General features: G+C 45.2%; 1 protein-coding gene across 2 annotated transcripts in view; it reads right to left on the bottom strand.

Annotated features, from left to right (window-relative positions):
- LOC109902313 (potassium voltage-gated channel subfamily KQT member 5-like) overlaps positions 1–13,940 on the bottom strand; it is a 148,425-nt gene extending 134,485 nt beyond the window's left edge. The window contains exon 1 of one of the 2 annotated variants that reach the window (XM_031831499.1): positions 12,360–13,940. In XM_031831499.1, the coding sequence (XP_031687359.1) occupies positions 12,360–12,706 (347 nt within the window). In that variant the 5' untranslated portion in view covers positions 12,707–13,940. The remainder of the gene's footprint in view (positions 1–12,359) is intronic. The other variant, XM_031831505.1, reaches the window with a different exon arrangement.
- Positions 13,941–14,156: the final 216 nt, after the last annotated feature.

Raw genomic sequence — 14,156 nt, forward strand, 5'->3', positions numbered from 1 at the left:
TAAAGGCCCGTAGGCCATTTTTATGAGTAATTCAAGACAGAAGTATTTGACCCGAGGGATACTTAACCCAAAGTAAACCTGTGTGACAAATGAAAATCAAATGAAAAAAAGAATAACAGAATAAATCCAAGGGAGAGAGAGAGAATAAACCAAATCCATAAACATATGAATCCCATGTATTAGTCAACACCATGGTTTGATTCCCTCACTGCTATGCAAACTCCTCCGTTGTTAATGTGGCCCGGCAGAGGATGCGACTGCCTGACGATGACGTCTAATCACCAACAAAGGGCCCCTGGCAAAGGGGTCACGGCTTCAACGCTGCTCGAGGTGCACATAACCCATGTGACGTGAAAATGACCAGAGTGACGGAATAGCTCTACTGTGTGTGTGTGTGTGTGGGTGTGTGTGTGTGTGTCAGGGTGAGGAGAGTGGCTGTGTTACTCTTAGAGGGGGGGAAACGGACATCCACACTTAGCTTAGTCGCTAAATATAGCACTACAGAGTGAAGCAGTGGCGACCCGGGCACAGCTAGTGGCTAACTGTCCCCCATGGCTAACTAGAGTAGCTTTAGCCTAGCGGTGGGTGACAGTGTGTTAGCTGTTTGGTAAGAAGAGCTATACTGGCCAGATGAGAGAGACATTAGAGTGTGCATTTTCTTCAGCCTACCACCCCGTCTAGTAACGGACTTGATGGTTGCTATGGAGATGACGTACTGCACTCTGAAAATTGCCCTTTTCACTTTGAGGATCTCAAGAACGTTTTGAGGGGTGGTTGGGTTTCCAAGCAGGAGGTCGAACGTCTTAGCTTCTTTGAACTATTGTGGACAGGCCTATGACACATTCTCAGAATCCCTTGAAATCCAAAGTTATTTGTCCAAATCCACATAACACTCTCTCAGGCCAAAGACAGAAGGAGCACAAGCTCGTCTTAGTTTTTAAGTACTATTTTGGATATTTTCCAATTTGCCAGTAGACATCATTAATATCCTCGAAAAAAAAGGAGTTATTTGTCCAAATATGTCTAAATCCACATAACATGCTGTCAGACCGAACACTTAGCTCCCGAAAGGAGTCAAGTAGCCTCCCCTCCATCTCCCTCAGAGACTAGCATCTGCTGGCCCCATTTCTCCCCCATTTGTGATTAAAGCTGGAGGGACAGAAACAACAACAACAACAACAACATCAACTCAGTAAAGGAGACAGCTAACAAGTCAACAAAACCAGGAGAGGACAGATAGCCGACGCACGTGCTCCCTCCCTAGAGCTCTGCTACCCGACCCGAGCCCGACAGCCCCCCGACATTATACATCGGGTTCGGGCAGGTAGGGATGGTTTTTTTCATCACTAACCAGAGGAACGGGTAGGGCTGTGGTATCACTAAATTGATCACTAACGTTTTGAAGCTGCGCCGTACAGTCCTATCTGACTATCACATCATGGTGTCAGAAGTGCTTCAACCTCGTCACTTATAAAACAGGAGAGAAAATAATAACGGCGGGTTTTTCTCTGAGTTTAGAGTGACGGAGAAGTAACAGCTCACTGCCCTCTTATGTCTCACCACTGAGCAGCTCAAGCGGAGCCGTTGCTATGGATACTTGCAGACTCAAAGCAGGCAGGAGCAGAGTGCAGGCGAGTGGCAGACAGAGAGGAGCAGCTAATGGATTTACTAACGGAGGAAGTTATTGCTGATTTTGGGTTTCGGGCAGGGCCTTAAATTTGGCAGCATCAGGCCTGGGTAGGTTAAGGCCTGAATGTCGCAAGCATGGGTAGGGCTCGCTCTTAAAATTCATGCCCGTACAGGGCTCTAATCCTCCATCCTTGCTCAGAATGTCTGTGTCCTCGCTATGGTAGTTCGCTAGTCAATATGCTTAGCCGCTAATGCTAGCTTCCACGGCTGTGTGTCGTGACAGCGATTCAAACAAGCAGTATCTCCATCGGCCATGGGGTTAGAGAGTAGTGCGGAGAAGCCCCGTTGGCAAAGGCAGAGTGAGGCTTTAGCCCAGAGAGAGGGACACCGATGGGGGATCTCTGCAGTTATACCCGACTAGCAGTGGAGGGCATGTCATCGAGCGGGATTTGTTTTTTGTTGTTGTGCTGGTCACAATGGGAGATAAGAGAAGAGGCACAATATCAAACAAACAACTGAGGGGGAGAGAAAAGAAGGGAAGGAGGGCGAGAGATGGGTTAGTGAGGGAAACAGATGGGTTAGTGAGGGAAACAGATGGGTTAGTGAGGGAAACAGATGGGTTAGTGAGGGAAACAGATGGGTTAGTGAGGGAAACAGATGGGTTAGTGAGGGAAACAGATGGGTTAGTGAGGGAAACAGATGGGTTAGTGAGGGAAACATATGGGTTAGTGAGGGAAACAGAAGGGTTAGTGAGGGAAACAGATGGGTTAGTGAGGGAAACAGATGGGTTAGTGAGGGAAACAGATGGGTTAGTGAGGGAAACAGATGGGTTAGTGAGGGAAACAGATGGGTTAGTGATGGAAACAGATGGGTTAGTGAGGGAAACAGATGGGTTAGTGAGGGAAACAGATGGGTTAGTGAGGGAAACAGATGGGTTAGTGAGGGAAACAGAAGGGTTAGTGAGGGAAACAGATGGGTTAGTGAGGGAAACAGATGGGGGAAATTACGTTGATCAAAACAGCAAAATAAAGAAAGAATGATCAAAATAGAGAGATGATGATGACAAAGAGCTGGGTAGTGGGGTACTTTTCTCAGTCTGAGTCCCGATACTGGCCGGAAAGCCCAGATATGATTGGCTGTGCCCTTGTCAGTTACACAAACATCCCATAAGCAAACTGAAAGTGAGCCTCTACGTAAAACGACAAGATACTTCCGTGATAGCAGAGATCTGGGTGCCATTAACATCAAACAACGTCACACAGCCTTCTCAGAACCTAAGGGCATGTGGGAGGAAAACGGTTGAGTATTGGTTTAGGTAAATGAGTGAGTCTTATCTGTTAGCTAAAGCAACGTACCGCAATGCGCCTATGTGGAAGTGCCCTGTGTGTTTCTATGTTTGTGGCTAGGCCATCTCTAAAAACAGTTATGTGGGAACTCCCTCAGTGCAAACATAGTACTGATATTAGACACCTGTGTTTCGGAGGCCATTCATAGTGACTCACATAGGCATATAGGGCTATATGGAAGTAAATGCCCAACTCCATGCTAGAACCTGTACAACGTACAACTACATGCTAGAACCTGTACAACGTACAATTAGGTTTCCTAAGTCTGATGATTCGTGTGAGAGTCTGACAGGTTTTCAACAAGCTAAGTTCAAGGTGAGCTCTTTACAGTAGTGGGACTGGATCTTCAACTCAGTGTTAGGTCTTACAGAGTTCTGATTATATCTGATATGATCTTATTTCATGAATCATCAAATTGGGATGATTTGTGTGTGTGTCAGACATCTAGTGAATTTAGCTAGTCCAAGGAGAGGCCTTGATCAAAACCTGTGTGATACAGAAGCAGGCTATGCAGAAAGTCAAATATAAATGTGGTCAACAAGGTGAGCATGGCAATTTTTTTTAAATATATATTTTTAAATATGATTTAAATATAATTAGCATGTTAAAAATATTTTGTCACACAAACAGAATATTTGGCCCTTTGGGTGAATGAATGGGGAGAACATTTTTGTGACACGTCTTCAGAGCACGAAGGCTCTAACATACTCCCCCGCCTGTGCTCTTGTTGGGCCCAACAAACACACACACACACACACACACACTTGCACACTCCTACTGCAGACGTCAAGCAAGCAGTGGTGTAAAGTGCTTAAGTCTAAATGATTTAAATAACTATTTAAGTCGATTTTTGGTGAATCTGTACTTTACTTTACTATTTATATTTTTGTCAACTTTTACTTTTACTCCTCTACATTCCTGAAGAAAATAATCTACTTTTTGCTCTATACATTTTCCCTGACACCCAAAAGTACTCGTCACATTTTGAATGTGCAGCAGGACAGGGAAATGGTCCAATTCACGCAATTATCAAGAGAAAATCCCTGGTCATCTCTCCTGCCTTTGATATGGCAGACTCACAAAACACACATTCTTGCTGGAGTGTGCCCCAGAATATCTGTAAATTAAAAAAACAAGAAAATGGTTTGCTGAATATAAGGAATTTGAAATGAATTATACTTTCACTTTTTGATAATGGGGCAGCAGGTAGCCTAGTGGTTAAAGTGTTGGGACAGTAACCGAAATGTTGCTAGGTCGAATCCCCAAACTGACAAGGTAAAAATGTGTCGTTCTGCCCCTGAACAAGGCAGTTAACCCACTCTTACTGGGCTGTCATTATGATTAATTTGCTCTTAACTGACTTGCCTAGTTAAATAAATGGTTGAATTTAAAAATATATATAGTTAAGTATATTTTAGCAATAACATTTACTTTTGATACTTAAGTATATTTAAAACCAAATACTTTGACTTTTACTCAAGTAGTATTTTACTGGGTGACTTTACTTTTACTTGAGTCCTTTTCTATTAAGGTATCTTAACTTTTACTCAAGTAGGACAATTGTGTACATTTTCCACCACTGCAAGCAAGCTTCCTTACACCCACACACGCACGCACACACACACACACACACACCCGCACACACACACACACACACACACACACACACTTGCACTCCTTCCTTGCATCAACGTCCTTCCTCTCGTCATCACCTCTGTTCTGGCCTTTCTTCAACCAGCCGCCGTCTTCTCTCCCGTCAAGTGCGTCTGTCTGACGCTTCTGGATTGTGTCAGGCGGGCTCCTTGTGACTATCAAAACCCTCTGTCCTCTTTCAAAAAGACACCTCTCTCTTAACGACATTTACACTTCTTACTGAATCACACCGCCGGACACAGTGTTTACTGGCTCTGCGTCGCTGCCTCTGAATTACTTCACCTTCGCCTGACTGAGCGGGAAGACTCGCGCTTTTTTCCATTGAGTCAGAGAGCTAGCCAGTAAACACTACACATGCCTTCCAATGGGGGAAACAAGGGAGAGCATATGGAAACTTACTGAATCTATTGACATTGCTCTGGGTTTGGTTAGTCAGTGACACAATGTACTGCATGCCATGTTTTAATGAACTTTAAATAAGGAGAAGAAGCGGCCATTACACTGACAACGTGCACAGCGTAGAATGTGAATAGCATCGGCGCCATCAGATCCATTGCAGTGTGCATCAGTGTAGTATGGGTGCATGACGTGGGTCTTCTTCATTGGTGTGTTGATGAATGCGGGTTTGCTCGAGGCGGGAGAAACCGGAAAAGGACAACATGGCAGTGGAGTAGGCCGATTCCAGGAAGAAGAAGAAGATGTGTGACATAGTGACAGATGAATTGCTTACAGAAGCTCAAGGTTATGTCTACTTGATCTCAGTTTCATAAAAACCCTTCATTTTTAGAGATTCTGCACGAGGAAATGACTTACTTCCTGTAGAACTCAATCATAGAAAGTGATTGCAAGATATACAGTCTTGCATAACACCTTGGGGTGAGATGCACAGAAGGCTTACTGTCAGTGTTATGCCATTCATTCAACATCCACCACAGACTCTGCAACCCTCCACCCTGGCCATACCCGGGAACAAACACCCTAGAATGTACTGGGTTCGGAACAGTGTTCCGTTGTCCGAGAGCACAGAGTTTTGGATCACCGTTCCATGCTCCTTCACTCCCTCCCTCGTGGGTTGCGTCACAAATGACAGAGCCCTATCAAAAGTAGTGCACTATATAGGGGGAAAAGTTGACATTTGGGACGCACCCCTTGGGGTTTTAAATCAGGTGTACAGTACATGACTTTCAAAAATCCTAACATCACATTAAACGTCTTTCCTGTAGTTTTTTCTTCCGTCTTGCCAACGTAGTGGTGCGCACACTAAACCATGTGGCACAGACAGAGGTCACACACTAAACCATGTGGTACAGACAGAGGTCACACACTAAACCATGTGGTACAGACAGAGGTCACACACTAAACCATGTGGCACAGACAGAGGTCACACACTAAACCATGTGGTACAGACAGAGGTCACACACTAAACCATGTGGTACAGACAGAGGTCACACACTAAACCATGTGGTACAGACAGAGGTCACACACTAAACCATGTGGTACAGACAGAGGTCACACACTAAACCATGTGGTACAGACAGAGGTCACACACTAAACCATGTGGTACAGACAGAGGTCACACACTAAACCATGTGGCACAGACAGAGGTCACACACTAAACGATGTGGTACAGACAGAGGTCACACACTAAACCATGTGGTACAGACAGAGGTCACACACTAAACGATGTGGTACAGACAGAGGTCACACACTAAACGATGTGGTACAGACAGAGGTCACACACTAAACGATGTGGCACAGACAGAGGTCACACACTAAACCATGTGGTACAGACAGAGGTCACACACTAAACGATGTGGCACAGACAGAGGTCACACACTAAACGATGTGGCACAGACAGAGGTCACACACTAAACCATGTGGTACAGACAGAGGTCACACACTAAACGATGTGGTACAGACAGAGGTCACACACTAAACCATGTGGTACAGACAGAGGTCACACACTAAACGATGTGGCACAGACAGAGGTCACACACTAAACGATGTGGCACAGACAGAGGTCACACACTAAACCATGTGGTACAGACAGAGGTCACACACTAAACAATGTGGCACAGACGGAGGTCACACACTAAGCCATGTGGTACAGACATAGGTCACACACTAAACCATGTGGCACAGACGGAGGTCACACACTAAACGATGTGGCACAGACGGAGGTCACACACTACACCATGTGGTACAGACGGAGGTCACACACTAAACGATGTGGCACAGACGGGTGATATGGGTGATGTGATGCAACATCATCATCTCACTGGCTTCTTCTCTGGCGAGCTCTCATTGGCTACTGCTGGTCACCGTTCTCAAACCTTGTCGTTACATATCTCACACTACAAGAGCCTTGCAGACTTTGGGTCGATAAAATAAAACCTGTTTGAAAATATCGAGACGTCTGGGACCGCTCAAAGACGAGATCGGTAGCCCTCATATTGCGTCTCTGATCTGCTAACTATAAACCAGCATCAGTGACAGCCGCGCACCTTCAGTAGGCAACGACATGAGGATTTTGTCTCCGTGCTCTAAAACTTGTCTGGAACAGGTAAATCGGGGCCAAAACCATGTAGTGTACACCCGGCTTTAGCATGCCAGCGCAGGAACCCGATGAGCCGGAAGATTCCATGTGTGTATCCATTTCCCCACACTTTCCTGCCCCTGACATACTTGCAGGATAGGATCTCGTTAATCCAAAGGTAAGATGAATGGCGGCACTGTGTGTCTGAGTGTTGGGGGGGGGGGGGGGGGGGGGGGACCAGAGGGGGGTAGGCAGAAGGGAGACGAGTCCCCGGCAGACAGTGATGCAGTCAGCTAGGCACAAAGACTGGCTCAGCCCTCAGTCCTGCTCTCCCTCTCACAAAAGGGCAAATGAATTGGATAAATACATACAGTGCATATCCTGCTTGGGCTCCGTATGCTATCTCATATCATCATGAAGTATTTGAGACCGAGATCTTAATCTTCTATGATCTTAAACCTTGTATAAAAATGGAAGAATTTAGTATTTGAAATGGTGGTCTTCATCTTGACACTTGTAGCTGTCGTGTTGTATTAGGGTTCCACCCACTGTTGTTCATGCGATATGGATGTATTTGCATATAAATGGCACGGTATGCGTGCTAGGTCAAAGGTCATAGAGGTAGAGCATGTCAATATGGAGGGTGTAGATCTGGATACTACTAGATTGAAACCTTGACTAAAGTGCACTTCAGTCTTCTGTGCCTGTCCCTTCTGTCTTGGCAAGGAAAAGGTGAAGGACCCAGGTGGATGAGTGCTTGTCAATAGCGCCTGAAAGCATGGCCAGGGACAAAGGGGGAACTTCTGTGAGTTAACAAAATGCTCACTGAAATAACCTTGGTTAAAATGCATTACGCGACATTGGAATTGAACTAAACACAAAAACAACATGTTATGTTGGACTCAATCATCAGACGACATCCACTTCATTCATACCCAGAGTATTCTAAAGTTGTTAGTTAAAGGAAAGGTCATCCCTAGGACGCAGATGAGGAACCAACACAACACACACAGACACCCAGGGCTCCAGGTATGTGAGTCATGTAAGTAGAGCTTCAGAAGAGTCACGGGAGCTTTTCTAGGTGGGATGGACTGGTTAAAGTCCCCTCTTCAATAACAACACAAATAGACATAAAGCCTTATTTTTAAAAACTAAACAAACTATATGAAAGGCATGTCATATATCCTGATTCATTTATCATAGTATTGACATTGCTAATGACCCGATGACAGTTGCGATCACGTGTGTGACAAGGAAATCGGGTTGCCTTCAGCTGTCTGCCTTGTTAAACAACTGTGATTTGAAAGGCCTCAAGCTGAAAAAGATGATCAAGCTTATGTACAGTATAGTGCAGACATAGCATCTATAATAAATCCCCAACATTTTGTTCCATTGGATTTCTAAAAGCTTATAACAACAGTGAATAAGCCAGTCAACTGCATATTAAGGCTGTCTATTGCCCCTTCACACCAATTGCTACAGATGACTCGGCAAGCATGAAGGCAATCGCAGTGTAATGCAGTAATGGTGTAACCACCCCATCCCTTAGTCACCTGAGTTTGATTTATTAGGATCCCAATTAGCTGACGCCAATGGAGACAGCTAGTCTTACTGGGGTGTAGCACATAACGAAGAAGAGATTACTGACAAAATACTTTATAGTTTACATACGTTTAAAAACATTAACATGTAGTGTGTGTGTGTGTGTATCTATCATTTACACATAAACACAGCAAAAAAAGAAATGTCCTCTCACTGTCAACTGCGTTTATTTTCAGCAAACTTAACATGTGTAAATATTTGTATGAACATAACAAGATTCAACAACTGAGACACAAACTGAACAAGTTCCACAGACATGTGACTAACAGACATTGAATAATGTGTCCCTGAACAAAGGGGGGGGGGGTCAAAATCAAAAGTAACAGTCAGTTTCTGGTGTGGCCACCAGCTGCATTAAGTACTGCAGTGCATCTCCTCCTCGTGGACTGCACCAGATTTGCGAGTTATTGATGTGAGATGTTACCCGACTCTTCCACCAAGGCACCTGCAAGTTCCTGGACATTTCTGGGGGGAATGGGTCTAGCCCTCACCCTCCGATCCAACAGGTCCCAGATGTGCTCAATGGGATTGAGAGCCGGGCTCTTTGCTGGCCATGGCAGAAAACTGACATTCCTGTCTTGCAGGAAATCACGCACAGAACGAGCAATATGGCTGGTGGCATTGTCATGATGGAGGGTCATGTCAGAATGAGCCTGCAGGAAGGGTACCACATGAGGGAGGAGGGTGTCTTCCCTGTAACGCACAGCGTTGAGATTGCCTGTAATGACAACAAGCTCAATCCGATGATACTATGACACACCGCCCCAGACCATGACAGACCCTCCAGCTCCAAATAAATCCAACTCCAGAGTACAGGCCTCGGTGTAACGCTCATTCCTTCGACGATAAACGCGAATCGCGACTCGTCAGTGAAGAGCACTTTTGCCAGTTCTATCTGGTCCAGCGATGGTGGGTTTGTGCCCAAAAGCGACGTTGTGCCGGTGATGTCTGGTGAGGACCTGCCTTACAACAGGCCTACAAGCCCTCAGTCCAGCCTCTCTCAGCCTATTGTGGACAGTCTGAGCACTGATGGAGGGATTGTGCGTTCCTATGGTGTAACGTGGGCAGTTGTTGTTGCCATCCTGTACCTGTCCCGCAGGTGTGATGTTCGGATGTACCGATCCTGGGAAGGTGTTGTTACACGTGGTCTGCCACTGCGAGGACGATCAGCTGTCCGTCCTGTCACCTTGTAGCGCTGTCTTAGGCGTCTCACAGTACAGACATTGCAATTTATTGCCCTGGCCACATCTGCAGTCCTCATGTCTCCTTGCAGCATGCCTAAGGCACGTTCACGCAGATGAGCAGGGACCCTGGGCATCTTTCTTTTGGTGTTTGTCTGAGTCAGTAGAAAGGCCTCTTTAGTGTCCTAAGTTTTCATAACTGTGACCTTAATTGCCTACCGTCTGTAAGCTGCTAGTGTCTTAACGACCGCTCCACAGGTGCACGTTCATTAATTGTTTATGGTTCATTGAACAAGAATGGGAAACAGTGTTTAAACCCTTTACAACGAAGATCTGTGAAGTTATTTGGATTTTTACTAATTTTCTTTGAAAGACAGGGTCCTGAAAAAGGAATGTCTCTCTTTTTTGCTGAGTTTACATGAACAACTAGGAGACGTGCAATGGACACACTCTCTTCAGGGGATCATAAAAAAGGACACCCCCTTCCAGAGATGATGACCCCAGACACGATGACATCACAGAGCAATAATACAGTGATGCTTTGTGGGTAGTAAGAATATTGTTCTCATTTCTTACATTGCAGTGGGTAGGGAAATAATGGTCTAATAATGTATATATACTGTACTGTATCAGAAACACAATACACATAGGCCTACTGGTCTTTTGCATGGTTCAATGGCACAATGATGAGGCATGCTTGGAAGAACATGATCAGCAGCCTGTCAATGCAAGAGAGTGACAAGGAACTGTGACCCCACAATTGATCTGCAGATACCCCCAACACACAAACACAAACTAGCTAAATCTTCCCCTATGACCCCAGAATGTTGATTCTCAAAACACGCTCAGAACCCTGCACTCATCCACATACACTTCCTTCCTCCAGCCAGGCTCAGAGAGACAGCCCGTGATAACAGCACTGTCACACGCCGGGAAATCAAATGCAGCTGGTCGCCTGGTCAACAAACGGAGGCCATCTGACGGAGACCAGATGGACAGAGACACCGAGGCGCGGTGAAGATTGACACTTTTTTGTATCTGGTCTGGAGGGCCTCAGAGCCAAACAGAAGTCTCATATAAAGTACTCGTACGAAGTGATGTAGGCCTATAGAAGCAGATCTCATGTACAGTAAAGTACTTGCTTAATATCAACACTGTAAGGGCCTTGCAGAATAACCCATACACACCTATTTGAAGAACTCGCATAGAAGTGGAACACAGAACTCGTATAAGGTGTGCTCATATGAATGTATATCATGCTCCTTCTCATCACTGTAGCCTACTCAGCATTGTAGTCTGTTACAAAATAAGTTTGTTCCGTGATCATGTACTGATGTCGTATCTTAATTTGATCATCCTGTTGTTGCAGGAATTTTCTTACACAGCAGGAGATGCAAACTTGTAGTGTATTCAAGGTATAAAAAGCCTTCTAAAATGTGTGTAATGTCCTTTGGGTGGTGGACCATTATTGACACACATGGCAAAACTGGAAGCGTTGCAGTTCTTGACACACTCAAGCCAGTGCCCCTGGCACCTACTACCATACCCAATTCAAAGACACTTAAATATGTTGTCTTGCCCATTCGACCTCTGAATGGCACACGTACACAATCCATGTCTCAATTGTCTCAAGGCTTAAAAATCTCTTCGATCTACACTGATTGAAATAGTAGGTTTAACAAGTGACATCAATAAGGGATCATAGCTTTCACCTGGATTCACCTGGTCAGTCTATTTCATGGAAAGGGCAGGTGTTCCTAATGTTTTGCACAGTCAGTGTAAATATCCACATAATAACTGACATTTCCTGTTGCTGCAGGATTCTTGTCCTGCTGTGAGAAATTGAGTCAAATTTAGACACTGCATCTGTACCGCTCATTGTGTCCAATGTTTACTTCACAAACGCTCTTGAATAATTTGCACAATTCAACAGTGGGAGTCAGTGTGAGGGGGTTTTGAAATTCAGAATTAGCTGTCTTCTGAGTAGTCTTGGTAGGCTATACACCACATCAACTTAATTGACCAGGGGTTGGAGATGGGTAGGATCTAGCACAAGTAAAACAGCAGCATATGATTGTCTGCTATAAGTGTTCAGTTTACCTGTCATTTCTTTGATGAGATATGGTAAAAATGCAAAATAAAAGAGAATGACTGCATTTTGGAAAGTCCAAAACCTATTGAAATTATAATGTCAGATCATCACCAGATATCATGGCCCCATTCTTATTCAAATTATATGAATTTCCAAAAAATGTGTCCAGACATGTATCGTGTTAGAAGTCTACAGGAGCATCTTTCGAGGTGGGCGCAACAGGTGGGAGTCGGTGTGAGCTCCTGACCGATGGCGGAATAAAACAACTGCGCAAGAAGACTTCATACCATGCAGATAGATGTATGAAATGTTTCACTTACACAAACGCATGGTAGATGAACGCCCAGGCTCGTGGTCTCTCCAGCACGTTGTACAGTAAATTCTGCAGCCTTCGGTAACGGACGTTTCTCCGGCCGCTCTGGGCGCTGTATATGAGCGGCTTTCCCAGCAGGCTGAGCCGGGCTCCCTTGTTTCCCCTCAGGCTCTCCGAACCCCCGGCACCTGTAGCACTGGAGGCCGACAGCAAACCGTCCCCGGCACTGGCGTTGTTCATCATCCTTCGGCCGGACTCCACATCCTTCAAGTCATAGCCCTCGGCGCGGTGGCCCGGAGAAGTTTTCATCCAGAGCCCCGTGCCGCCTTCATCTCCGCTGTGGTTGCGGGGCATGGCATCACCAGGGCGGGCATGAAGTGCTGATGTGCAAAGGTCCTCTGGGGCATGCGTGGCTGTCTTGGAGGTGTAGATGTGGAGCTCTCTGAATGAACAGCAAATTAAATATTCCAGCTCCTTGGAGTTAGATATGAAACCATAACCAAGGCACGCTGTTTAACCCGTCTGTTTTTTGTCCGCCCTCTTTCGCCCTGTCAACCATCAGCACTCCGCATGCAGTGTCGGGTTTTCCACAGCTGTGTGTCGCCTGCGCGTAAACGAAATGCATTAAACCCGCAATTCTTCAGTGGGAGCGTCTTGAGGTCCAGTTCCAACAACTGTTCACCACTATCCCAGATAGTTTAAAGGGGAGTTGTAAGTCAGCACGAAACGGGTGAACGCACTCGGCTCGTAAGGATGGCATAAACACACAGGAAGTGAATTGCTCCGGTGAAAGGCGACTTTCTCACCAGTGGGATGAGCTCAGCCTGTTGCTTCCAATATAAATGTCCGCGGCGGAGGCGCACGATGATGGCTGGGGCCAGCCGATACGGCGCATTAAATGCTAAAGAGAACGCACCACACAAATTGTTTCCAATTGAAGCATATGTCAACGTATTGATGACAATTCCGTATCTTCAGATATTTTTGAGTCAGCCTATCCTCGTTCCCCGTGCTTGGAAACTGGTAGTATAAGCTCAGCTAGCTTCGGAGTCCTTAGTGATTGAGAGGTGTTTCATTGTCAATTGAGCGCTTGAAACACAAGTCGCACTGAAAACCACGATTTTATTCAGGTGGCACTCAATTTCCCTTTAGGCAAAAACGATGCCAATAACTAAAGTGAAACGAGACGCATTTGAATGCTCTATTAAGTATTAAGTAGGCCTAGTCTATAGCTTAATGAATTTTCCATTCAGAAGTGAAAATATATTCCATTCGATGGAAAAAATAAACCGCAAACGGTATGACATCTGTATAAAATATCCAGACTACAGTAGCCTACACAGATGAAAAAGTCGTTCTGAATTCCACCCGCCGGCGCGCCATCCAAAACGACATTAGACTGTAGCAAAAATCATCCTTATGATCGTCTGGGATTTATTCATAATTATCTGGAAAATTCCCACAAACTAATATCCCCTCTTCTCCCCTTCTCTTAGTTCTCTGTCTGCAGCTACTAACACCACGACCACGTGACATGGCCCGAAATAAAATACCAACACGCGGTGCAGTATAATAACCCACACATTGGATAGGTTGTTATATCTTATATGGCCGATGCTGCAAGATGTTGTTTTGCTGTAAAACTGTTGCCTGTAGAGGAAGTTGTGGCATGTGGATTATTATTTTCTCATTCAGTGAACACACATTTCCTCTTGTCTATACCGCAAGCGCTGTAGAAAAGCCGTCACTGTAGTATTCAATACTGCAATAGCACTTCTTAGAACAAAAAAACATGCTTGTCTGT

The sequence above is a fragment of the Oncorhynchus kisutch genome, linkage group LG1 (assembly GCF_002021735.2).
Source record: "Oncorhynchus kisutch isolate 150728-3 linkage group LG1, Okis_V2, whole genome shotgun sequence".
In the NCBI taxonomy this organism is placed as follows: Eukaryota; Metazoa; Chordata; class Actinopteri; order Salmoniformes; family Salmonidae; genus Oncorhynchus; species Oncorhynchus kisutch.